The sequence below is a fragment of the Argiope bruennichi genome, chromosome 4 (genome assembly GCF_947563725.1).
Source record: "Argiope bruennichi chromosome 4, qqArgBrue1.1, whole genome shotgun sequence".
Classification (NCBI taxonomy): domain Eukaryota; kingdom Metazoa; phylum Arthropoda; class Arachnida; order Araneae; family Araneidae; genus Argiope; species Argiope bruennichi.
Window position 1 is genome coordinate 112300454 of NC_079154.1, and position 27982 is coordinate 112328435.

Sequence of the window (27982 nt, forward strand, 5' to 3'; positions counted from 1 at the left end):
AAATAACTTTTGGAACATCCTGTATAAACCAACTGTACTTCTAAAAATATTTTATATAAAAACATTTATTCAGGCACAACATGAAACTTAGTATAATCTTTTTTGCATTCGCTCCTTTCTTTGAGCATTGTATTTTCGGAACATTGCTATGGCCACATATAATATTATTCCTATTCCAGCTATATAAAGTACTTTCCTCAACAGCGAGACTTTTGTTTCTGGGACTGGTTCAATTTTTGGTCCTTCTTCAACCTTTGGCTTAGGTTGTGGCTCCTTTGCTTTAGGTTGTGGCTCTTTCGCTTTAGGTTGTGGCTCTTTCTTTTGGGGTTGAGGCTCGACTTTAGGTTGTGGCTCAACTTTCGCCTGTGGTTGTGGTTCAGCTTTAACATGCTGTGGTTCAACTTTCACTTGTGGTTCTGGTTCAGCTTTTACTGGTGGTGGTTGAGCTTTCACTTCTGGTTCTATTTCAGCGATTACTTCTTGAGGTGGTTCGATTTTCACTTCTGGTATTACCTGTTGATGTACTACTTCCTTTTCAACTCTTTGTAATTGCTCTTCACGAACAAAATGTTGATAGTGCACTGAAAGTGACAGAAAAAAGGTCGTTTAATCATATATTTAATTTCTACCAAAGTTGATTCTCTGTTATGGTAGCAAAATTCTGTCTATCATAGGAAGAATATGTTTCTTTAAAAAAAGTTATATAATAACCTATAAAGTCACTTTCACGACTATTAACATAATTTCGTAACCTATATGTCAAATTTTTTCTCAATGATCTCTTGTTCTTAAGCTATGGAGAGGCTTTTTATTTTCTCGGATATGAAATATTAAAGATAAACTGTTGGTATTATTAAAAATTCAACCTGGTGATTTAGATGAAACTTTATGTTTTAGATCCTAGATCCGGGGGGAAAAATTTGGTCTTATGTCTGTTTGTGAATGCGATAATCAAATCTTGAACGAATCCATCAAAAGCAAATTCTGACCATTCGTCCATTTGCATATGAGTATGATAACTCAAAAGTCCAGTGAGATAAAGGGTTTAAATTCTATATATTGTTTTATCAATAGAGTTGTATCTGTGTATCAGATTTTACTCCAATCAGGGTGGTGTGCTTCTTCAAAATAATTGCGCCATTCTCCCAATTGTATAGCGAAGCTCAAAACAAACACACCATTTCCCAGAGGTGAAAGTTGAGAAGATTACTCTCCAAGTATATGCAATCTTTATTGATATTATTTTGAAAGTACTTGCAAAACTGAGATTTGAAGCCTGAATTATGCATATCAGTTTTTATACATTCAAACAACCATAAGCTGACATAAAAAAGCAGCATTTACAGTTCTTCCCATGCAGTCGCTGTTATTTTTCTTCAGCTTCTGATGATGTAATCGCATTCCTTCAGAAACAATCACGTGATGTATATAAGCTTGTGCATCATCCTAATAAATCTTCTCACCTATTGGCTAGGGAATCAGTTTGAATCTTGCTCCTGTAAACTTGGAAGTCTTCTACTGAAAAAAAAAAAACTAAATCCTTTGCATCTTGACAACCGTTTTGCGACTTGGGGGATAATTTGGTGATAAAATGAATGACATAGAATATTCCAGAGTCTTGGCAGTATCTTCATTAGTACTCGAGTTCAAATGATTCTTCTAGAACGTCCTTTTAAAGAGTCGTGACATCAATAAGGCTAATAAATAAATAGACTTTTGTGTAAAAGTTTTCCAAAAAAACAACAACTAATTTTTCTCGTCCTTTAGACCATGACCTTTTCTTCTTCAAAATCTAATCTTTCAGGTTACAACTTTGTGGGGGGGGGCATTTAATAAAAAATCTAGATCCTGATAATTTAAACTAATCTTGAATTCCTATATGAAATTTATTTAAAAATCTAGTCCTTCATCCTTTAAACTACAACCTTGCTTCCTTATATGAAATTTATTTAAAAATCAGTTTCCACAGTCTTCAAACCACGGTCATCCTATACTTGAGAGTTATCCAAGGATATCACAATTGGCTTGAAAAAATCTCATACGACAAAAAATCTCACTATAATATCGAAATGTGCTATGACATTTTTTTTATCTGAAGAATATTGAGTACTGTAATACCATACGATTACTTACATATGACTCCACCTTTTTACTATAAGCCTTTTTCAAAAGAGCTCTTTAGCTGACCATGTATAATTGTATCATATTCATAGTATATGAGAATCTCTTCTAAGATGATTCATTCATCTGCTTGGAATGGAATTAGAAAATTCTTTTCGACAAAAATGTATTTACTATACCAACGGTATCAGGAAGACATTATAAATTCTTTTCAAAAACACCTGTTAGTATCACAAATTAAGTGGCATCCACTGTATAATATGTATATGCCCAAGCAATACAAAAACTTAAATGCCTCCAGCATTTCTGTTTAAAAACTAAACAACCAGAAACTTCTCTCACCAAAATGGTTATTTTAAAACTGTCCATTTGCAACATTACTTCGCACACTCTTGAAGTTTTCCAAATCTTATATATATTAGAGTCTTAAAATATTTTCCAAAAGTATCAACAATAATGATGCATATTTTTGCAAAATGGTTAGAATTCAATAAATGGAATTGGACATAAGCAACATTTAAATTTAAACAACACTTATTTGAAACTGCGAATCTACTTATTATATACATTACCATTAGGTGGGTATTTATATGGAATCTCAAGTAAGGGTGGACGGTTAAAAAATGTCATTTATGAACTCTGAAACAAGGTTAGGTAAGCATAATTTTACATAGGATCGGCCAGAGGAAAAAAATTATGGTAATGGATTTATGTTTAGTAACTTTTTTATTAAAAATTAATTTCACTTCTATAGAAATAAGTAGTTTTTGAAAATATATGGTGGATTCACTAGCTTACATTTTGACACAAAATTACTACCATAACAGTGAATCAAATTAAAGAAACACATATGAAAAATTTTGAATTTGTATCTGCAAAGAGATACTCTGTTTGCAAATACAAGTAGATAAAATATATAAATATAAAAGAAATTTTTACCACCACCCAAATAACTTTTGATCAGTAAAGCTAATACCTGCGCAAATTTATTAATGAGTTGATAGATAGCTTTCACATAATATTTGTTGAAAACTTAGAACAGAAAAACTTACCCTAGCCTGGATTGATACTTCACGCCGAAATTTGTTAAATCCTAATAAACTTTGAACTTATTTTTATTATCATGCACTTTTGTATTAAAAGCATGCCAGTTTTTGTCATGTTAGTCTGTTGACTATGCTAACCATTGACATTCGGTTTTGTTAAAAGTTCGCCTATCGTATGCAGTTACCAATATAATTCATATGTTTTGGCTTGACTTTCAAGTTTAGCTATTTTTTTTTCAGAGAAAATCAAGCTGTTTCTTAAAATAGATTGTTTCTAAGAAATACATCAATGAATTAATATCTACTTGTAAAACCTCGTATAAAATGGTTGTAGAGTTTCAAAAAACATATTCTTCGGTCCCTATTAATATAAAATGCCTAACAACATTGTTACGATATTTACACTATGTTGGACAGCATTCAGAAGGTCGGACAACAACGAAGAGATACAATACAGTATCTTGTGCAAATAGGGGTGTGAATATGTGTTATGCAAAATAGCTAGTACAAAGAAATGCGGTTGGGTTACAGAGATTAAAATTGTTATATTTGTATAATTGGGATAAATATCGTAATTCAAGCAATTTTTACTAAACACAAAACCTAAGACAGTTTTCTCCATCATCACTACGAAGTGCTATTAACTTTTTTATAAGGTATCTTCATCCTCTAAGTGTACCTTATCTTCCTGGTATCACTGTGGCTTCCGGCTTAAACTTTTTACAATACTATTCATTTGGATTTGATAAAATATAACTCTAGCTTGATCGGTAAAGTATATTACTTCATTAGAGCAAAATATTTAGCATTCAAGTGAGTTCAGATTTAACAAGGTTGAAGTACATTAATATGAGTAAAAATGTTATAATTCTATCCTCAGGCCACCATTTTTCAAAAACTGATTTACTTACTACATGGGTAACAAATAGCTCACTGAGGTCAGATCGATGCTGGTTGCAGTCCTTTGTCCTAGTTGAACATAAATATTAAGCCATTTCTCCAAGACCTCTCCTACCTTCATATATTGAAGTTATCTCAGATTTCTACCTTAGATTATATCTAATGTCGATTTGATGAACAGAAGACGTCACATTTCCCTATCAGGAATCCGCTAGACCAAGTGGGATCTCAATACCCTGATTGTTTCTACCGATTTTATCATTTGATGTTATGTTAAATTATAATAACATACAGATACCTATATATAATATATAAATTCTTTGAAGATTTCTTTAATTCATGTTCATATTAGATTGAATCCGCGTTACACGAGGGATATCCAGACGTCTTTGATCATTTGAGAGCAAAACTATGTTGTAAACATTCAGTGTTATATGAGGTTGCCTGCTATTTAAATTTCAAATTATCATATTAAGTCATCACAACAAAACTCAATTTAGATAGACATTATACGCATTGAATGCGCTTAGTCAATTTTATTTCACAGCCCATTTGGCATCCAGCAATGAGACCTTATAAGCACAAGATATTACACGATATTCTCATGAAATCGTTCGATGTTTTGAATGTGTCGGAAAAATATCATAACAATGTTTTTCGGTATTCTGGGCTAAAAGGGGAACAAAGAGGATGTCACAACTTAAGACAATAGAAGTCACACGTTATTCGACATGCGCAGTTACTTTTGTCATATAACTGAAACATCTCTGTTATTGACTTCTTGGCATTAAATACAAGCATTCAAAACTAAACTGGGACATTTTTAAAAATTTGTTAAAAATCTTTATTTAATTACTACATAAATTGAGAACATTTATTTCTTCTGTCGTTCTCTCTTTTGAAGTTTGCGTTTCTTGTACAGAGAGAAAGCCGTATAGAGGACAACTGCCGCTCCGCCAAAGTAAATGAGTTTCATTGTGAAAGAACTTGGAGACGCCGCGGCGGTTTCTTCTTTCTCTTTGGGTTCCGCTAGGAATAATTTTAACACAATAAAATTTCTCATTAAATATTCTATGACAAAAACACACATTTAATTGAAGGAATTTTGATTTTCAAAAGAGGAGAGCTACAGTGTACAAAGTAGAATGTCATGGAAGTAAAAGTTTCTTCTTTGGGTATTTGTACTTCTTGTATGTAGAGAAGACAATGTACAGAATAGCTGCTATTCCACCAATGTAAACAATTTTCATTGTAAATGACGATGGAGCCTCTGCAGGTATTTCAACAGTAGCTTTCGGTTTCAGTTGCGCTAAGAATAGTTTATATAATAAAACTCTGTTTTAAAATTTTATAATAAAGTATAAATGTTTAATTAAATATTTGATTAGTTGATTAACTAATTAATAATTAGCACATTTAGTGATAAACAGAATAGCTTCTTAAAATTTAAGTCGTAGTTTTAAGTGCGAAAATATCCATCCATTGATTGAAGTTGTAGAACCTTCTGAAATAATTTCAGTATGTCCCCTTATTTTATATCATTTGCCAATTTGTCCTTGCTGAGGTTTCGATTTTCTTATGTAATGCAGACAATCTTATTCCTATAATCACATTCTATGAGATCGGTTTCTGTTGTCATTGAAATCTCAATTCGAATAGAATAAGCACTTCGAACCCTTCCTCGTTGTAACTTATAGATCGAATCAAATTACTTAGTGGCAAATTCATAGTACCTATAAAGAAAATTGGTACTTTTATATTCCGATTGGATCTGCAGAAAATATCCATAATCATCTGTGGTTACAAAATTATTCAGATAATGATAATTGTTTTTCAAGGGCAAAAAAATAGAATTATTTTAGAATAACTTCTTGGCCATCAACTCTTGTTTTCATCTCTGGCGATAAAGCAGATTTAACAGAAAATTAATCCTATTCAGTTAATAATGTTAATATGAAGAAAACTGAATTTTAAATATGAGAGTTTTGATTTAATAAAAAAATAAACAGCATTTTTAATCAATATTTTTTGCTAGATTTCTAGTTCTGGAATTTGAACTGTTGATTATGATCCTCTTGAAATCAGATACTCAAAAAGCAGACGATCATCTTGAATATTCGTATTCTAACATTATGTCATTTATTATTACAAAAAAAGTAAAATGCTGGATATAATCTTTCTTCAGTTCTTTAAAATACGAGTTTTATTTTGGGACTAAATGCTTTCTATGTTAAATTTTCTAACCGAGTAATTGCATTAGAATTTTTCTGCTGTTGTATTTTTCCAAAATCTTCATAGAACGAATGAAACCAAAGTATATGCATGCATAAAAATGCTAACTGAATGAAATTTTTATGAAATACAGCAATTAAATGAATTATTTTTTTACATGTTGTTGGGGACTAAAAATATGAGAACATTTCGAAACTGGTAGAATAAGAATGAATTTTTAATAAAGGAATATTAGTTTTTGGGTATTTGTTAACTATAATTCTGATTTTTAACATTTTATTTAATGAAGGGACATATTATTTTTGAAACTTCAAGATTTAATCAGATTCTGGGATGAGCCTCGTCAACTTAAATCATAGCCAAGTGGTGAGGATGGCGCTTAACTCTTCTTTCTAAACTTCTACATCACATTAGCTAAAAATTATTTTTACTCAATAAATAAACTACTGTACACTAAACCTGCATAAACACTGGATCTCCAGGGAATCGAATTTTCAGGCCGCAATTCTCCAATTCCGAAGTGATTACTACATCATCAGACTATGGTAATTTTTCACATTTATAATCCAATTTTATGAATTTGAAACATCGCAACATTTTATTTGTATACCTTCAATAATTAGAAGCATTAATTTGGGAAAATGTGCCCATTTTCCTGTAATTAAATAAATATGCCCATTATCTTATTTTGCGAAATGCTTAAGATTAGAAATTAAATTACTAGAGAACACGACCATCTTTACAAACTTGAACATCCTAGGATAGAATTATTTGACATTCTTTCAGAACATAACAAGCGCCCGTAAGGAATTTGGACATTTATATGCCAATGAAGATATATAACTAATAACAAATTTATAATAATATAAATTTATCTAACACAAAGTAATAAATAATATAAATTTATCTGGCACTGTGTAAGGTGATTAAAGAATTAAACGTAATGCAATACTAAAATGCAGCTTGCATCTATATATTTTATCATTAATATTGTTGGCAAGTTCTTTTATACACATAGTTGAGGATTTTCTCATTAATTGTCTGTATGAATCATATTCTCAGTGCCTTGAGAATTGATATGCATGTTTATAAAACATTAAAAAAATTGATGACTGGGTAGTAAAAATCCATGCGTGCATTCATATATTGGATCTCCCTAGAGGATAGGATTTCTAATCTGAGAAAGAAGTTAACACAAATTATCTCAAAAAATAATTGTAGGAGAAAATATCAGACCTCTATTGGTAATTTTCGATACATAATTACTATTACTATATGGATCGAAACAGAGCATAAGAAGATATATTGTACTGTTATTAGTTAAATGTTGATAACACCGGGCTTCTATTGCAAATTCAATCTTTCAGACAATTTTTTGTACATTAAATACAAAGAAGTCAACGACATTTCGCTCATCATATTCAGGTTTCAAACTTATGCTCTAGAAAAAGCTAGAAATCTTTCAGTCCAATATTCTGTTTTCATTTCTTTTGTTTCAAGCACTTGCCAACAGAAATCATCTAACCACCTTCATTCAAACTCTCAAATTGATTCTTCTCAGTTAGGACACGATCGCTTCACCCATAGGCATCTCATATTTGACCAAAAAAAGCTTTTGCAATAGCTGACACGTTCATTTTATTGTTCGCCATATTTTAATCGAATTCCTGTTTTTAATTTTTATCGTGTTCAGTTTTTTTTCCCTCGTCTTCCTTAACATTACAAGATCTGGTAGAAGTAAAATATCACAAAATATATATTTTTTAGATTTTTAAAAACCATTGGCTTTTCTTCTTGCATTTAGCACTTTTATTTTCTTTTTAATGGTGTTTAACATTTATATCTGATATGTATTTCTTCATTACATTATTGTTTCGAAGTCTTATGAATCGTTTAAGATACTGAAATAATTTTTAACCTCTAACGTCATTTTTCATCGTAACGTCATCTGTAACGTCTTTTTATCTTTCGACATTTGCTTTTCTAATTTTATTAATCATAACCAATTCAGATTTTACCATAAGCATGGCACAAATCGCTCTTGTGCTAATAAACCAAACAAACCAATCAAGCACTCAAATACTTTGACATCCATTAACTATATCTTTTAATAATCAGGGGATAATAACTTTTTTTCGTTTTAAAATATATATAAAATTAGTATGGTAATCTGATGGAATACATGGTGTCTCTGGTGTCTAGCAAAGTTAGCTCAATGTCTTTAGTGGTCCTGTCGCAGAGTGCAGGAAAAATAACTTACAGATGAACATTTAGACCATCAGAACAGTCATCGCCTTTCTTGTTTGATGTATTTTCATTAATTTATTATTTGTTGTGTTTTTTTTTATTTAAATCGTACGTGCATGCAATGAATTGAGAGAAAAATAAATACTTACCAAATGGTATTTCCAAAAACTCTGCATTTGGTACAAGTTGACTCCTGTCTGCCCATACCTGAAATAGAAGTTTAAATAAGTTGTAAGAACAGAGAATTCTTGAGCGTAAAAGATAGCTTTCCTAAAAATGTAATTTGAGTATGAATAGATTGATGTTTGAATGGATTGATAGAGAAAATAAATATATGAATCATACTAAATACATTGTTATATATTATCGGGTCTATTTTCTCTTATTTTATCATAAAATCGTAGCCTTTATACGTGCGATCTACACTTATGAAGTCATGTTGTTTTGCTACCAAACATTCTAGATTAGTATAAAAAATTCTCTTCTAAATGTTTCCTTAATTCTTTATTCTTCTCAAGATTTTTTACTTGCATTTTCTATTTATTATTGTTATTTTGATTTTGATATTTTCTGGCATTTTTTTTTTTAATTTATAACCGGAGGCATCGATTTTTATTTCATTTTAGGATTAAAAAAAATTATCTAATCAATGCTGCTAGTTTGATTTTCATCTTATTTATTCACTGATATATGAAATTTTTAATCCTTAACAAACGCTTTTTTTTATACATGGCATAATTGACAAAGCCCTTTTATCACTTGAGAAGGCATTAACCATCGTTAGGAGTTAATAAATTAAGTTATATGCTTAGCTTTTCTTGGGATTAAATTATTTTCTTGTGTTTTTTTTACTAATAAAAATAAAATGTTTAAATAATTGCCTTTAAATCTTCATCAAAACCTTTTTTTTTTATTCTTTAATATTAGTGAGAAATATTTTATAGTATAAGAAAATGCTTATAGCAAAGATAAAGTTCTTATATGATAACGTCATTTTAATATAGAAATTTTTTATATAAATTATTATAATAAACAAGATATCGAAAAAAATCTGCTGCATCAAAAGAATTCATTACTTTAAAGTTCTCACTACTTTTCGGAAAATCAACAAATTGCCCCAAAGGCTATTTAAATAACAAAGTGAGCAAATCGCTCATAAGTTATTAATAATTTTTAATGAATGATAGAAAATTTAATTAAGTTCTGTGAATAGCGACTTAAATATGTCTTTATAGCATAGTGCACATAGGCAACTATTTTCAGTATTAAAGTCAAATGTTTATCGGCTGTTAAAACCCAGAAATCAAGTTTTAAATCTGTTTTTAAGTAACAGGAAATCTTAAAACAACGTCCAAGCTTTTCGATATTAATAAGATAAAGAATATAAATGAAAAATATCGCTTTTTGCCATATTTTAACTATTTTAAATTTAATTTTTAAAACTAAGCTTGGTCGACGCCATATTGGTTATTTATGCAGTGTTACGCATGCGCGATGGGAACAGTTCTTGATCAATGAAATGTAACTATTTATTTAATTATCAAAACATCTTTCTTTTGCTTACATAGAATTTAAGAAAACAATTTGAAGAACTTTTTTTGCGGTAATTTGGATTTCAATAGAGTATAAAAATTTAGGCGCTTTAGTTTTATTTAGATAGATTTATTTTTTATTCTAACCATATTATCTTACTGACAAATCTCAAATGGCTTACTTTCAAATGTCAATGTGCATTTAAAAAATGCTTGGAGATATAAGATTTTTTTTTGTCTGTAGTTTTATGATACAGTGTACAAAATCAAGTATGTGTTTAAAAACCACAAACTTCTTCAACTCCTTTCATTAATAAATTTATAACTTAATATAATACAGATATATACCATAGTCCTGGCTTAGATATTATATACCAACTTTACACTTCCAGCTTATTCATAAAAAATAATCAAATGTAAGGATACACACATGAGATACACAAACATAGACAAATTCAGGCATATACTTTGAAAAATATTTTTTCCCAACCCCATGAAGTCTAAAGCATTTTTGAGTCCCCCCCCCCCCACACACCACCACCACCACCAAATACTTTATAAATTCACTTCAAACTTACTGGTGACAAGCTTAGAGGATTAGTATTAAACTTCAAGAAAAACAAAAATGATAATGGAACACGGTGTAGTATACGTCGTTTAGCCATATAGTTTGTATTCGTAGTTCATGTAATGGAGTTTTTAGGAAATCGGGAAATTTTTTTTTCTTAAGAAACAGTTCAGTTTGTTTGTTATGCAAAAATAATAAAATTTACACGAATGTAATGCTGTTGCCAATTCAAACCAATTTTGTCATCACATAATAAAAGTATATTCATAATTTCCATATCGGCATTTTTAAGAACTAAAGTGAAATTTTAAATTTTGCATTTCCTTTCATAACAAATTTGAAATCACAGAAGATGCACGATTTTTTGTTAACACTACATTTTGATCGTTTCATTTTAATTACCATTTACGTTTTATCAAATTAATAATAAATAATAATTTGAATGCAAATTGTATAGCATCTTTAAGATTTATTTCTATCATTTCTTTTCTATTTATTGATTCAAGATGATTTCTGCTGCGATTTATTTTTTTAAAAAGAATACTTATCCAGTAAAAATTTAGAGCGAATCAATTTTGGACATATTTTTAGTTCTATTTAACATTATTTTACTATAGTTATCTGAAAATACTGATAAAATTACTCTGAATATGTTACTTATCTTGTTCTTAAAATTTTGAAATAAGCGTGATATTTGGTGAGTTAAAGCAGGCATGTTGCTTTCGATTCTGTAGTGTTGCATGTCGGATATCCAATAATAATATGCAATAAAAATTTGAATAAACAATGAATACTTTAATTTTTAAATGAATTAATATTTAAGTATTAATAAGTCTAGAAGTTATAGCTACTTGGGTACAAAGCACTTCTAAAAGCATGGGCTGGGACAATGCGACTTATGAAATGAATAATATCACTTCACACAGGACTCTTATCAATAAAATATGGCTTTGTGATCATTTTTTTTTCTGTTTTTCACGAGAAAGAAATAAAAGACTGATTTGCTTACCTTGTCTGGAATAATGTTATCCAATGTTGTTACTGAAACTACATCATGGTTATCTAAAATGGGGAAGAAAAAAAATCATCTCAATTCAAACACTTCAGAAAAGAAAGTAATTAAAAAAAAAGATATATTTTTCCAAAATCAGATTTTAAAAATGTCATTATCACAACTATTATGTAATATATTATTAAGTAAATTTCAATGGTTATTATTTAGATTGTTAGGTTAACAGAATTTTGTTCATCTACCTTCTATATTTTTTAATTAAAAATTATATCATTTAATATTGAAGTTAGCAAAAAAATAAAAGAGTCCTTGCAACAGTTTTATGAAAGAGAATCAAGTAAAGTAGTTCTTAATACCCGTGTTTAAATATTAAAAATCGAACATAATTTATACATAATTCCAAAAATTAATTAATTATCACAATTAAGCAAAAATTAATGCAAAATGGAAAATTGATTCATATTATAGAAAATTCCGACGCTTTATCATATTATTCATGTAAATAGCAGAATAAGAATAATGATTGTTCCTTGTCGAAAAATGACCAACTCTGAACGAGTATGACGCAGGTGCGTTATGTTCTAACAATTGTTCCGTTGAGTATCAAACGTGTTACTTTAATTATTACTCAGCAAATATTATAAAACGAACAAAAAAGAAAACGAATTTATTTACAAGAGATATATTTACAAAAAAAAAAAAAAAAAGTTAGTAACATTGAATTCTGTCTATCAGAATGTTCTTTTTGCGAGAGGAATGCGTTACCATAGGCAACGGCAATCGTTGGAATTGCCATTTTGTTCTATAAAAGTTCAGCGAATCTGATTCTCCATTCGCTCACTCTAACACAAATAATCCAGAATGGAAATTGCCATCTAAATTCTTTTCTTTGTAGTTTTCAATATTACTTACAAAAAAAAAGTACTCACACCTCAAATATTTAATTTTTGACCTTGAAGATCTGTAACTAAATTAGAAATAGAACTATGTAAAAGTATTTTAAGTACCTGAGTACTCGCTGGTGCTTGCTGAAACGCCAAAGTGGTATCCTGTGGGTAAATGAACTCCAACAGCTCTGAAGCATTGTGCCCAGTTGTCTGTTCCTTGAGAGTCGACGTACACCTGCGCAAACATTTCGAGCATTTAGAATCAAAAAAGTGGAAATTCATATATTAATCATTAAAATTAAAATGGAAATGTAATCTAATATGGTCTACTTCATAATTCAAAATTTTGAAGTAGAAATTCTTCCATTATTCTTCATTTTAACTTTTATTATTCATTAGGGTTCAATATATTTTGGATTATGGTACATTTAGAATTAAAGAAAAAGTGGAAACTCTTTTATTTTTCTTCAAAATTCTCAATGAATTTGAATTCTTGCCATTTCTTATTTTGTTGAAGAATTTCGAAAAGCAGAAATAAGATTAATTAAGAGTTTTTATTACAACTTTGGATATTAATTTAAACAAAAGAACATAACAATATTTACAATATTTATTATAATACATTTAAACATAAAAATATTTATTAAATGCATTTCTCTATTATAATTATTTGTCCTAACTAATATGAAGAACTTTTTTTTAACAAAAAGAATAAATATTTCAAGAAATATCTAAGTTTCATAATATAAATGAAATCATATCTTCTATGAATCATTCACTCGACTTTTTGGAAGAAATACGGCGAGATTTTTAATGGTGTAAATGTAACTATTTATTCTTAATAGTACCTGGTTGTTTAATTATTTAATTGAATTTCGCTATACAATAGCTGTGAATAATTAACCAGTAGAAATGACAACTCACCTGTAGAAATGACAAAAAAAATGTCTTAATTTCTTGATATTCGCGGTAAATTAACTTTCTAAATACATGAATAAATTCGTTGTTCAATAGATATTTCAACATCTTTACTTCATGAGCTTCACAACTTATCTGATGAAAACAAATAAATCTTTAGCACCATTCAAATAGACAACACGCTAATTGCAATTAGTACCAATTTATTATTTACATGAATACATAAAAGTGGTTTCTTAACAATTATATTAATTACAATATTTTTGCATAAATTTAAAAAGTAATTTTGATAACACTTAAGATTAGTGCTCTGTTTCTTGCTTAAAAAAAAAAAATAATCGTGTCAATCATTGAAAAATTCTTCAACAGTCCTAGGTGATTGCTTGAAATGGTAGCAATCGGCTTTTAAGGTTGCAATAAAAAACTTCAAAAGTAGCACATTTGGTGAGAAATCGTCTTTAAAAAAATTCAACTTAGGTGAGCTGAAATTATTCTTAAGTTGGGTCATAACTTTGAATCAACTTTGGCGGAATTAATGTGATTTATATGATTACAGTATTATTACTAACCGTGAGGATATCCGATATGTAGGAGATGGCTACTTTTGCTGGCCATTCGAGATTTCTGGCTTGTAAATGACAACCTCCGATCTGGCCAGCAGTGCCGTGCTCATTATGGTAGTAAGGGAATGAGCCATTATTCACCACTGCAGAGAGGTAAGGATGTCTATGCTAGAAGAGAATGAGACATTAATCATTTATTAAATAATATAAATTCAAATACACTCTGAAATAGAAATCGTGATTTAGTGGACTATTTTCTACAGTGTCAAGCGACCAATTACAGCGTGAATATAGCACTGAGAAATTACAGCGCCTGTAATTTTTTAATGTATAAATTTAATTACTGATTTATTGAACTAACAGTAAGTAACATTAACACACTAGTAAGTGACATTTGCATTTTTTAACAGTTTGATGCATTTTGCCTTTTTGCGCTTCCAAATTGATATACAGGAGAAAAACAATATACATTTCATTTTCTTCTTATTTTTACGCTTACTTATTCTTAATTTTCACCAAATGTCAGATGAGATGAAAGCTGAAGTATTTTTTTTTTTAATCAAATATCTAAAATAGAAGAACCTCTACCAATTCTGTGCGAGTATACGAGTATTTTCAAATAATATACCGAAAGATTTTGTCTTCATTTATAGACGAAACGAAAATAAATAATCAACTTCGAAAAAGGAAGTTGAAAGAAGAAAAGTGTTTAATAAAAGATTTCGGGAAATTGCTCTTCTTATTACGTATCGCTCGCTCCTTTGGAGCATAGTAAAATCGTATAAGTGGTTTTCTAAAGCAGACAGTGCAATTTTTCATTTCTTGAAAGGAAAAAAAAAAAATTCAAGGACTGCAATTTCCTTTAGTTCTGATTTCCATTGGTTATGCTCATGCATTGACAATCCATGGTTTCTTTCCGCTACAATTGATATGAAGAAAAAGAATGTAAATGAAAATATATTTCGAGATATATTAGTTCTAAAAATTTGAAATAAATTAAAGATAAATGCTCTATAAGATAAATGCAATAGGAATTTCTCAGCGCTTGTTTTAACCATATACTTTATGATTTATTTTATTAGTAATTGAATAAGTTACTATAGATAAGCGTAAAGAATACAGGGGAAAAAATAGAATTTTTTCATTTTAAAGTCAATTTCTTGATTAAAGTTCTGCCAACTTCAACGATGTTTGATTTTTTTTTTTTTAATTATTGAAATTATACCAACATCTTGTCAAAAATGTACTTATTAAATTATTATTAATTAATTGTTTAATTATTCAAAATTTATTGTAAAAACCGAAATTTACGATTTGTAGAAATGCATCATTTCATTTATATTGGTTTCAGAGAACTACATTATAAATCGTTCTTTATTCTTTTCACCTAGGCTGCTTTAAAATACAAATTATTTATAAAATAATATTATGTGGTAAAAATTACAATATTTATCAAGCAATTACTAATTGTTTGCAAGTAATATTATAATCATCAATTTTACAATAACAATGTTACAGTTACAACATTACAATAAAAATAATTACAGTAATTAATATTACAATAGCAATAACAATTAGCAACATTGCATATTTTGTTATTTACAAGTATGATTTTACAAATATTGCTTTTATAATATTGATATTTGATAGTTATTCTGATAAAATCTATGTTTCAAATAAGCCATTTGTTAGATATTTGAGTGTGTTTTCTTTTTGTTGCGATTTTAAAATTTTCTCTGTGACCTTCTCAAGTGAATCAAACTTTCAGGCCACAATTTCAAGAAAATAATAAAACATTGCTACATTAATTTAAAAATAAATGAAAAAAACTCAGTCAATTAAAATTTATTTAAAATGAAATTCATTCACCCAAGAAGATTTTCTTAGCTATATAAGTTTAAAGACATTGAAGTTGCGTCGAAATTTTGCTATATGATATCAAAAGCAGTGGCAATCTTATATAAGGAGCAGTGATTTAAAGAAAGATTTGATTCTTGTTTTTCTATATTTTATTTATTGCGGTTTGCTTTTATCAATTTAAAAATTGATTTTTTTATGTATATCTTATGTGCCAAGTTTCCACATTTTGTTCCTTTGAAGGTCCTTCGTGCCAGTACACTATTTTTATATTTGTAGGATTTAATTATGAATTAATCATTAATTAAATTCGGTTTTCATTTAATAACTGTGAAGCCTCAGGTTGGAGCAAAATTAATCTTCAGATTCAATTGTGGGAAATGAAAGATAGCTTCACTCAATAAAAATTTCATATAAAGAAATTAAGCACAAGATTTTAAGATTGTATTATGACGTTTTAACAAAAATAAAAAAACGTTAATAAAAATATGTTTTAGATAACTTTTTTTTTACGAATTTCGATTTTTTAGTAATTAATATAGTTTATAATTTATTATAAAGGCTATTGTATCTTGAAATCAGCTTTTTTTGAAATTCATTAATAGATAAGTCAATTCTTCTGGAATCAAAATTCAATTAAATTTATCGATTAACTGATAGTTAAATTTAAAAAATACTAAATTATCGTATTGTCATAGCGTATACACAGCTGAATTAAATTTCAGAACCTTAAGATCAAGAAATGAGTGAAAAATCTTTTATAAATTTTCATGTTTATAAACATGAAATTAGTCAAGTTAAATAAGAAAATGTAATGGAAGCCCTCTTTTATTAACAGACGGGAAAACATTATGTATTCAAATACAAAATAATTATTTACTTACGTTGTGAGGTGAAGCGGCGTTTTCGAATGTATCTATGAAGATGCCAAGTCCACTCCAGTAGTCTTTGGATCCATAAACTGGTCCTGGGAAATAAAATACATTTATATATATTAACAATGAGGAAAAGGGAATATAAAGGAGAAAATTACTTTCTTTCGGGAGAATCTGCATTCAGAATGTTTCAGAAAAGACCCGACAAACTTTAAAAAAAATAGTAATGTTCACCAAAATCTGCAGTTTGTGACGCAAAAGGACGCGCAAAAGTACTCTCATCATGGTAGAAATGAGAATGTCTTTTAATTAAAAATTATGCTTAAAAAAAGTCGCAGTGTATTTTCATTCTAATTGCAGCTCTAATATCTAAGATGAAAAAAATTCTTACCAAGCTAATACAGATTAAATATTTCAAACAATGTGCACTTCTTAAAAAAATTCTCGAAATTTTTGTCCGATACATTATAGTTTGAGGTATTTGAAGTTCAGAGTGGTAAGCGATGTAAAAGCCAAAAATTCAAATTCTATTTTTCATGTTAAAGTATCGATTGAATAATGTTTTATAATGTGGTAACAATGAAAATTGCCTGATGATTTTCTAAATAAATTAAAAGAGAAAATAAAGAAATCGTTTATATGATGTCGCTACAAAATGATCGAACAGTTTTGTTTTTCGATTTACAGGGTTGGATTTAGGCAATTTCAGTCCAAGTGTTGCACATTATCAGGCGCTTCTTTCAACAAATTGATCAATATAACACACTTTTAATTTAATGTGAATGATTTTTTTAAGATTATATCTTTATTTTGATAATTTTGTGACGTTCACCATATTTTTTAGTATGACTCAGAATGTACTTTAATTTGTACACAATTATAATTAAATAAATATTTGGTAAAGGCGGTGTGTGATTTGTAAATATAGTTGTGCCACATATTGTCTTTTATCAGTGAAAGGAGGCGAAAGTATTGACGGAGGTATCTTGGATTAAAATGATTCAATTTACTCTAAAACGTCACAAATTCAAATGTGAGGTAAAGTATTCTTATATGGCATAAGTTCATTTGCAACAGAACATGAACTAGCTGTATATAAAGCTACGAATCACAGATAAGGCAGAATTCAATAGCTCAATCAACTCTGAAACAAATTCCAGAGCAATTTTCTGCCTTTTATAGTCAGGCGAGAGGAGGTATCGAACTTTGACATATCTCGAGTACCGGAAATTTTGACATATCTCGAGTACCGGAAGTTTTGACATATCTCGAGAAGCAAATTGTGTCAAACTTCGAGACCTCATATTTTTCAAATAATCATTTGGTGCCAAATTTGGTCGCCAAATTAAAACTGCCCAACAATGCTGCTATAACTAAGTGAATAATGAAATATATATAAAACATAACCCATTATGATCGAAAAAGTGATAATAAAATATAAATATTATATAGTTAATCAAAATTGTATTTTTTATGTAGTTATTTATTTGGAAAACTAAATTGCTAATAATTTTAAAAAAATTGAATTCCCTTCCCTTTTCCACACCAAAAGACCTTAGACAATTGTCCAGTTTACCTGAGTGAAAGTCCGCCACTGAGAATTAGCAAAATTTATCTCTCTTAGTCGCATTTAATGGCTTATACATCTCTGGAATTTGGCGACATTACAATTTACTTCATTAATGCCAATCTCCATATAAAAAACATGGGTGATTTTGAAAAGGGGTAAATATGTGCGGTCTAAATAATTAAGCTTTAATTATAAAATGATAGTAAAACAGAAAAAAAATTTTAATGCACTTGCCTGCGTGCAACGCGTCCTTGACGTACCAAAAAGCTATACCATCCCCATTGAGGTGAACACCTTTACCATGGATATGGAACTGGATATGATATTCCCAGTCATTGCTCATCATGGGCTGCAACAGAAAAAAAATGTCTATAAATTAAAATATAATATTAAGATCTAATCATACAATGAAATGAAAATTTATGAGCAGTTATCAATGCTACAAGGATTAAACGAAATCGATTAGTAAAAAGACATTGAATAAGTGCATAACAAATCATTAAATGTAAACATAGAATCCATAATATTTATATAGCATTTAATACATTTTAAACATTTGGTCTAATTTTTATGGCAACTTATTTTCCCGAAATATTGTTTTTTATGCCTTTAATATGAAATATAATTATTAAAAATTTCACCTATATTATTTCATAAGGCTGAGAATTGTGAATTTAATGAAAATTGAAGTTTGTACAAAAATGGATAACCTTTTTCTAAGCCTACTTTCGAAACAAAGCATGTTAATATTATAAGAAAACTACACATCTGTGCAAGGTCAAATTTAACAACAAAAAATTAATAGATACGAAAAATTGCAAAATATGTCCAAATTTGGCAAATCCAAGAGATAGTTTCCTCTCTGATACAAGATTTAAGTTTCAATGTTAGAACATTTCATATCAAGTTTATCAGTGAGGTTAAACGTGTACACATCAAAAGGAGAGAGAGTAATAAAATGAAAAATTATTATAATGGAAGATTTATTTTTTATCATACATGTTTTAAAATCACACCTGAATAATAAGACAGGGACTTCCAATCAGGAACATTGGTTTTGTTTCGTTTTAATAACTAATCTTTTGCATGTCGTGAGAAAAAGAACTGAAATTTCAACTTAGAGAATTATTAGCTGAATTCGCGCCCATTTTATTTTAAAATCTTGGTGCCTGTTACTTTATTGTGTTAAAGTACCTGTACAATTTTCGTTGCATTGAACAGGTAATCATTGTTCCTTACATTGGTCCAAATATTTGAACTTTAATGAATACGAAGTAAAAAAGATACTAATCATCTGTGTGCTTGCTGAATTGAAACCTGTTCATGAAATCATTGGAATAGTGTATGTACTGGATATTTTTCATAATTTGACTATCATAAAAAATCCAGTGGGAGTGATTTCCACAAAACTTTCTAGCGTACTCTCTAATAGTAATGCCATAGACCCCTTACACGGCATTTGCGTATAATAGTTACGAAATATAAGCTTTTGGCGTGAATTTAGAAGTTTTACTGAATTTATCGTGCCATCCTTGGCGAGTTATTTGGCGATTACTTCCTGCCATGCCGTTTATAGTACCCAAAAATCGAATCTGTGTTTTCGACACTTTTTTCTTAAACAATAGAAACAGAGATTTGACAAGAAACTGCACTTGTAATCACAAACTCACATACCAAATTTTATATATTTAAGTCATTGCATCTTTGAGCTATCGCATTTAAATGTTTCTAAAAATACAGACCGACAGACAGTCAATCCTTTATTATATTTATCACAAAATTTCACTCATGCCTACACTATAGATGCCTAATCTGTGTACCAAATCTTATCTATTTAGTTCTCTTTGTTTTATAATTATCGTGTTAACTTATATTCGAAACCAGATGGACGAACTTGCCCTGAAAAGATTTTACTCAAAATTTGATATAAATCTACAAATTTGGTGTAAATGCCGTATAGACCAAATTTCAGTAGTCTAGCTCAAAGCGTTTTTGAATTACCTTTGTTACAGACAGACGGCATTTTCCAAAAATGTGTTTTTTGAACGCGGGGAGGTCTGAAACGTTGAAATTCGTCAAAATCTCGAATTTGAATTTTTTGACAATTACTATACTTTCTCTATACTACGTATACGAGAAAGTAAAAAAGTCTTGGTCTTTGAAGCAATAAAAATCAACTTCATCAAATAAATTACAATCGAATATATACATGAGTACTGACAGAGCAATGCAAAACTGATAGATACCAAATTATAACTTAGAAATGGATATTAACTTTTAGACATAGAATATAAAATTTTATCTCTTCATTTCTTAATTTTGGTTATTACTTCAAAATTAGAAATCTGAAAAATTTTAATATGATAGTTTTTAAAAATATCAGAAAAACATACGATTAAATAATATACGAAAGATTAAATATGATATCACAGATTCAAGTTAATATTGTAAACAAACGAAATGCGTCTGAATTAGATAATAGGAAGAAAAAAAAAAGACACTAATTTAGAATACAAAGTAAAAAAAATGTCTTTTTAAAAAGTATATTTTGAAGCCAATACAAAAAAATATAACACCATGTAATAAAAATATAAAAACGCACTAGAATTTTATTTAATTTACTAGAGTTAAAAAGACAGACATAAAAAGGCTCACGATATTTAAATTGAGTTCATTAAAAATTAAAGATATTAAAATATGAAGTAAAATTAAACTATTTAATATAAGCAACAAAATAAATTCAAACATTTAAAAAAACGTGCATAAAAATTTAGAAGAAAACATAACACTATCCAATGGAAATCTTAAAAAAAAAAAAAAACGAAACAAAATTTTATTTAATTTGCTCGAGTTAAAAAAAAGACATAAAAAAAACCCTACGATATTTAAATTGAATTTATTAAAAATTAAAGTTATGAAATAAAACTAAACCATTTAATATAAATAGCAAAAGAAATTCAAACCATTTTAAAAAACGAGCTTAAAAATTAAATTTTTATGAAAATTATTTTTTTTTAATGGAAACAAAGTATGCAGTTTAATCGATAGGTAAAAAAACCTAAAAATTCTTTATTCTAGTTTTTCTCATTCTTCAATCTGAAACAATAATTTTGGAACCTATAACAGTAAAATCTATTTCCGAATACAGTTAGTTATAAGTAAATACCAAACAGCTGCAATCCATCGAATTTGAAGTAAAAAGTATATAATGGTATTATATACTTTTATATACTTATAATGGTATCATATACTTTTTACATATTTCTTTAATTTTATATTATCAGTTAAGCTTCATTTAATGAATTACTCGAAAAAAAATCTATTGTAACTTGAAAGAAAGAGGTTCCAGCTTGAAGATACAACAAATGCCTTCGTTTTCATTATCTAATTTATAATTTTTAACAATCAGATTTTTTTATTGCCATTCCGGCAAAACTAAATTTTACTGCAATAAAGAAAATAAAGTTACATTTTTACCAAAATCGTCTGCATTCAATGCAGCATTAAAATTAACTGAAAATAATGTCTAAATTATATAAAAATACACGAACTTCACTAAATCGTCTGCGATTAATATTGAACTTAACTTCACGAAAACAAAAATAGTCTATATATGTATAAAATTAAATATCCGTTTACATCCCTTATGGGAATCAAAAGAAATTTGGCACGCATGCTCTTTAGCACTAGAACAAATTAACTGCTATTAAAAAGTTTCTATACGTCCTTAAAAGAGGTGAAAGAGAATGGATAGAGAGTGGTGTTACATTTTTCCGCAATAAATTCACAGAATTATATTCAAAACATATCATTGCACAAAAATTATTCTTAAACCGTTCAAAAATTGAAAAATTTAGCTTTTCTGTAACATAAAATACTTTTTCAAATGATTATTTACCTAATTTTCAATGGACTTTGAAAATTATTTAAAACAAAGTTTATAAAAATTCCTTTTTTATGCTGAAATTTTAAGATTGCTTTACTATTTAATTACATTTATCACTCGTACTAATGTTTAGTTTCTTCTTCAAACTTTTTCATTTTTGCTTTTATATTTTGTATCTTCTAATGTGTGAATGTAGATATATAATAAAAATGTTTTAAATACTTTCTTTTTAAAACTGTTGCTATTTGGCTTAATTTAGACTCATATTTTAGAACTTCAAAATTTTTAGTCTCTCATTCGACATATCACATACATTTTTATGGTTGCATTTTTTTTAACTTGAGATGAATAAATAAGATTTTATTTCATTTCATAAATTTGTCAAATTTATTAAATTAATTTTTTATTATTTATCGCAAAAAAAATTATATATATATTTTTTAAATGTGTCAGTGGACACATTTCTTTTGCTTTGAGCAGCTATAGAGTTTTGACCTTTTGTATTATTTAAAATAAAGTTTTTTTTTTTTTTCTGTTAACCATAACTGCCATGTCATCAGAACTCTAAATTCTAGATCGTGAATATATAATTAATTAAAGAAAGTTTGAATATCCCGTTTCCTAAAGAAGCACGAATGCGAATGCAAGAAACAAAATTATTTTTTCAAAAAGAACTCCGAAAATCTTCTTAAAAATATGGTTATTTTCATATACATTGATATGCCGTTTAGAGCATCTTGCTCCAAGAGAATTATTTACTTAAGTATTTATCTGAATTTTATAATTATTGAAATTTTCTGTTCGTTTTAGTAGCAACTAATATTAAAACATCTACTATATTATCGTATCGCATTAAGTCAATCAATAATTAAGTATCTTAAGACCAAGGAATTTTTAAATTGCCTTCTCTTAAAATATACTTCTTCATGCAATGCAAGCAACGCTTTCACTCAGTATTTAATTATCCTACTGTCTTGAACATAAAAGGATAATTTTGGATCCCATGATTTGAATCATGATAAGATGACGAGGGCGATGCATGAACCTATATTTTCTCTTTAAACATCCACGCCATACTATTGAACTAATCAATCATCGGCCTTAGATTTAATGTATACCAGACCCATGTGCATGATATATTTTTAACAGAATCAGGTGTTGAACCGGAAACACTACACTCTTGATATTAAGATGCTTCCATTAAGCTTCACTAGGTTCTATTAACCCTTTAATTGCCATTTTTGAAATTTTTGGCCAGATAAATTATGTGAATGCTCAAAAAGTTGTGCAATAGTATAATTATAATCAAATTATGTTTTGTTTTTTAAATATTTTGAAAAGGGATGTCATTATAAAATAATCAATATCATTTCAACAAAAAACAAAAAAATTGAACAAAAAACAGATTTTTACTATACCCTTTAAATTACATATTTGTGTTTGCTGTTTCATTAAAATATACGAATCAAACCCAAAATATAATGTTTCAAGTATGACAATTCTGTTCTGTTCAATTTACAGACGAATTTCAAGCTTGCTTCGCTTATTGTAAAGAAAAGAAGTACAGAATAGCTGCACATAATATTGACTGATAATATATAAAATGAAACGCCTGCCAAATATATTTTTGATGGATGTAAAATTCCAATATCCCCAAATGGAAATCGTGGTAGCTAATAGGTTAAATGAAAAAAAAAAAAATGCAGACATAAAAGTTATGCAGTTTTAAGAAGATCAAAGCAAGGAATTTAAATCTTATTTTAGAAATCAGATGTATTATATAGTAATGTGTTTTGCTGGAAATAAAATTGAATAAATCATAATGGGTTTGTTGACTGAGAGAAATTTTTAATTAATAGTTTCCAAATAGTAATGATGTATTAGAATCCAAATTGAACTCACGTAGTTATTCCAGATGGCGCCTTGTTTATAGGGTTCATCGGGAGTCAGGCGAATGGCTGTTTCCGCGAGTTGGGAGCTTCCGGTCAAGTCCCAGTACATCAGATGTCCGACGCCAGCTGCAACAAAAAATCATTATTGCTATATGAACGGAAAGAATTGAATCTAGAAATAATTCACTTGGCAGCTTATATTGTATTCAATAAGTTGCATAGCCAGGGGGGAATTCTCATATTAACTTTCTTATTAACATCCCAAATGTGACTCGTTTTCTGTTTCCTCAATGTACTGAGTTCAAATTTTTAAAATAAGTATCCTATTTGACAATCAAGACCACATACTAAATTCCATATATCACTTTTTTTAAAGTTATTGGTTCGCATTCATATGAATTACAGATTTACAGAAATTCAAGTCGTTGAAAAATTTAGTCCAAATCTGACAGAAATAAAAAATCTAATGACAAATCCATGAGCCGAAATTTATCCAAAAAGCAAATTAAAAATTACTATAATGGGCTTTTCGTTCTGGAGTTGTCAGATTCTAAGATAGTTATCCCTACTTCTTGCACTCAAGGTCATACACAGGAAGATGTCTTCATTCTCGATGAAGAGCTCTTAAGAACCATTAAGGAATTCAAGTACAGCCCCTCTTTCTTTTTGCAATACTTGACACGATTTTTTTTTAAATCCTAATTTAACATTCAAATAAGTACTTTTTAAATAACTGATATTTCGATAAATCGAAATAATAAAACATTTAACTATCTGTCATTTTCCAGAAAGTTTACTTTAGTATATCGCGCATAAAAAAAATTAAATTCAAAAGAAATCTTTAAAAGAATGCAAATATAATCTTAAAATCTTAAAAAGAAAAGAAATCGTAAAAGATTCTGTTCTTCTACAAGAATATTCTTAAAAGAATTTTGTATTCAAAAGGATTGCAATTTGAAAAACGATGAAGAATTTTTTTAATTCATTCTAAATACTTCAATATGAAATCTTTTAAGATTTTTGACATCTCATTCAGTTAACAAAATGTGCTAAACAAATTTGATAACACGAAAGAAAATCTTAAAAATAATGACCTGAAATTTAAACGATTATTCATTTTAATTTAAATGTGTTAGAAAATATGGCTTTTGTAAATCAAAATAAAAGTAAGAAATTTGATTACTCTGAAAATATTGCAAATAAATGCCAAGGTTTAGAAGCCCCTAGTCAGTTACTAGGGTTTCTAATCTCAATCAAGTCAATCTGCCTTGCTTATTTGATAATCCAGCCCTAGTTGGGATTAGATATAGCTCTGACAACTAAGTTGATTAATTTTGAAAATTATTATAAGCAATAAGATAATTTTTTTCTAATATATCATTTTATTGCTGCATTATTGTGACAGCAAAAATTTCTTCAAACTACCCAGATACTATTTTATAAATTCATAAACTCAGAAAAGCGATATAATCATAATAAGTTCCGGAAGTTCTTCGCAGACTCTAGTTTAAGTCGAATAAATTTTTCTTTCCAAAAATTCCCAATTGGCAACACCGTGGTGGCCTAGCGGTAAGGTCCTCTCTTCAGGACCGAAGGAATTTAAGCTGGATTCCAACAAAATTCCGTGCTGTAAGCAGGTCTGGTGGACATTAAATCCGTTGGATATCGTCCCGCTAGAGTAGAACGGAAGTTTGGAGACAGAGGTGGCAGCTCAAGAGTCATCCTCATCCTTTGACTGCGGTCCAAAAATAAACGCAGTGTTGGTTTAAAAGAGACCTTAACATATAAACTACTAAAACTCCTACTGGCAAAAGTTTACTTCATTTCTTCAATTCATATCTGACCATTACATTTCTAATGCTTGACTGAATAAAATTATTTTTAATCTATAAATAAATGAATATAAACACAGATGATTTGTAAAATGTATCATTTGTTCTTGTAAAATAATGGAAAATCTGAAAGTGATTTTTATATATAAATAAAATGGGGATGAATGATTTATTGAAACTATATTTGCACTTTACATTTCAAATGAAGCATTGTTACATTATTATTTGCTACTTTATTAACTCATTAGTAATTACTTGCTGATTTTTAAATTTGATTAATCACGAATCAATTGATTATTTAAGATAGATTATTGATTTATGTTTAGTTATTCCTTAAGTAATGCTACTATAAATCAGGATTTTATTTAAAATGACTTACTTTTATTTTACTTGTTTTATATTACTAAGAAAATGAAAACATTTACCGAATCTGGTCAAAATTTACACCTTATTATAAATCGTTCGGTTTTTTTTTTTTTTTCCCTCCTCTGAGAGTCCTCGATGTATAATTTGAGAAACTTGGATTATACTAGTATCCATATACAGTATAACTTAGTATCCATATACAATATAACTTAATATGTGTACTGTATATGGATGTAATATTTTGTCCTTAGCATAGTTATTGGTATTTTACTTAATTCAAGTTATCTAGCTCATTTAATTCTTTTTTAAATATATTTATAATTTCTTCTTAAATATAAAACGATTTATTTTAATATCACCCCGAAACATTTTAAATAAAATAATTCTTAGAATTCTTAATATTTTTTAATTAAAATTTAAGAATGAAAAAAAGGTGATAAGTGTGAAACTAATTTAAATGAAACTTTCTAATCAATTGTTATTAGCAAATATATATGCAGTCCTTTCTTACGCAACTTGCTAAAGATATAGAGAAAAAAAAAACAATTATGACTTGCGAAAATAAGCATGGTTCATATACTGATACAATTCGTTAAATAATTTTTATTTAATATCAATCATTTAATGTGTAACATTATACACCATTCAGTGTGATTTATTAAAAATTTAGATAATAAACTTCGATTTTCTTGCGATATAAAAAAATGATGACTCATAAATTTTTTATGACTCATACATCGATAAGATTCACTAATGAACTAATTCACTTGAATAAACTACTATCTTATATAACGCAGAATTCAATATTTAACATGATATATATAAAACTCTGTATGAAAGATTTATTTACACTCCAAAATATAAATAATTGATTCTTGTATTTCCATCTGATGCACCACGTGGCAAACATAGAGGATACTCGTTACAGGGCTTACATATTAATAAAAATGCATTTATATTTTTGACTTTCTTAATACGTTTACATCAATAATTATAATTGCATCGTTTTTGTTGTTTGATGCACTAAACAACAAAAACGATCCTGTTCAAAAAAGACCCTGTTCCGGTACAGAAACCTACTTATGATATTAAACATCAACTGTATATCAACTTATAATTTTTAACTCTTTAAAATAATTAAATATCAATTTATAATTTGGAATTTGTACAAAAAAAGGACACTAAATTTAGCTTTAATAAACTGATAATACTGAATTATTAATGTTCATTTGTATCTAGTAGTTGCATAACATAGCAAATAAATTAGGGAGGCAAAACAAATACTGAACTTAATATACTTTCTTGAGAAACAATTCCTTTAAAAAAAGTATTAAAGACATATGACAGAGAAAATTTGATCTGTAAATAGAACAAGAACTGAAGTATTCGCATCTACACCGGCATTCCGAATCTGAGAATGCCGGTTTGATGAGCAATAAGCAATGCCCATAAAGATTCTAATCTTTCAAAAAAAAAAAAAAAATAGATCTGGCCTTACCTTGATAGGGTCCAAATAGTGAGTTCTCCTGTTTGACAACAATGGCATCGATGGTCAAGAAGCATAAAAATGCAAAGAAGATGGTCAGAAATTGGGGTGAGGTCCTCATGGTGGCTGTCCGAGCGTCTTGCCTGCCTCGAAAAGTTGAGACGTGTAACCTATGTCGTGGAAGTGAGAGGA

At 28.4% G+C, this 27982-nt stretch overlaps 1 protein-coding gene across 3 annotated transcripts; it reads right to left on the reverse strand.

Moving 5' to 3' along the window:
• Positions 1–45: 45 nt before the first annotated feature.
• Positions 46–27976, reverse strand: LOC129966625 (VIP36-like protein). 3 transcript variants are annotated; one of them, XM_056081126.1, is made up of 9 exons: positions 27803–27976; positions 24117–24232; positions 18563–18677; positions 16768–16850; positions 14033–14194; positions 12666–12780; positions 11656–11708; positions 8696–8753; positions 46–581 (listed from the first exon to the last, which is right to left on the reverse strand). In XM_056081126.1, the coding sequence occupies exons 1-9, from the start codon at positions 27909–27911 to the stop codon at positions 88–90; spliced, it is 1305 nt and encodes a 434-aa protein (XP_055937101.1). In that variant the 5' UTR covers positions 27912–27976; the 3' UTR covers positions 46–87. The 3 variants fall into 3 exon arrangements, with proteins under 3 accessions (XP_055937101.1, XP_055937103.1, XP_055937102.1); XM_056081128.1 differs by lacking the exon at positions 46–581 and adding an exon at positions 4888–5096 and having other exon boundaries at positions 27803–27974; XM_056081127.1 differs by lacking the exon at positions 46–581 and adding an exon at positions 5196–5376 and having other exon boundaries at positions 27803–27975.
• Positions 27977–27982: the final 6 nt, after the last annotated feature.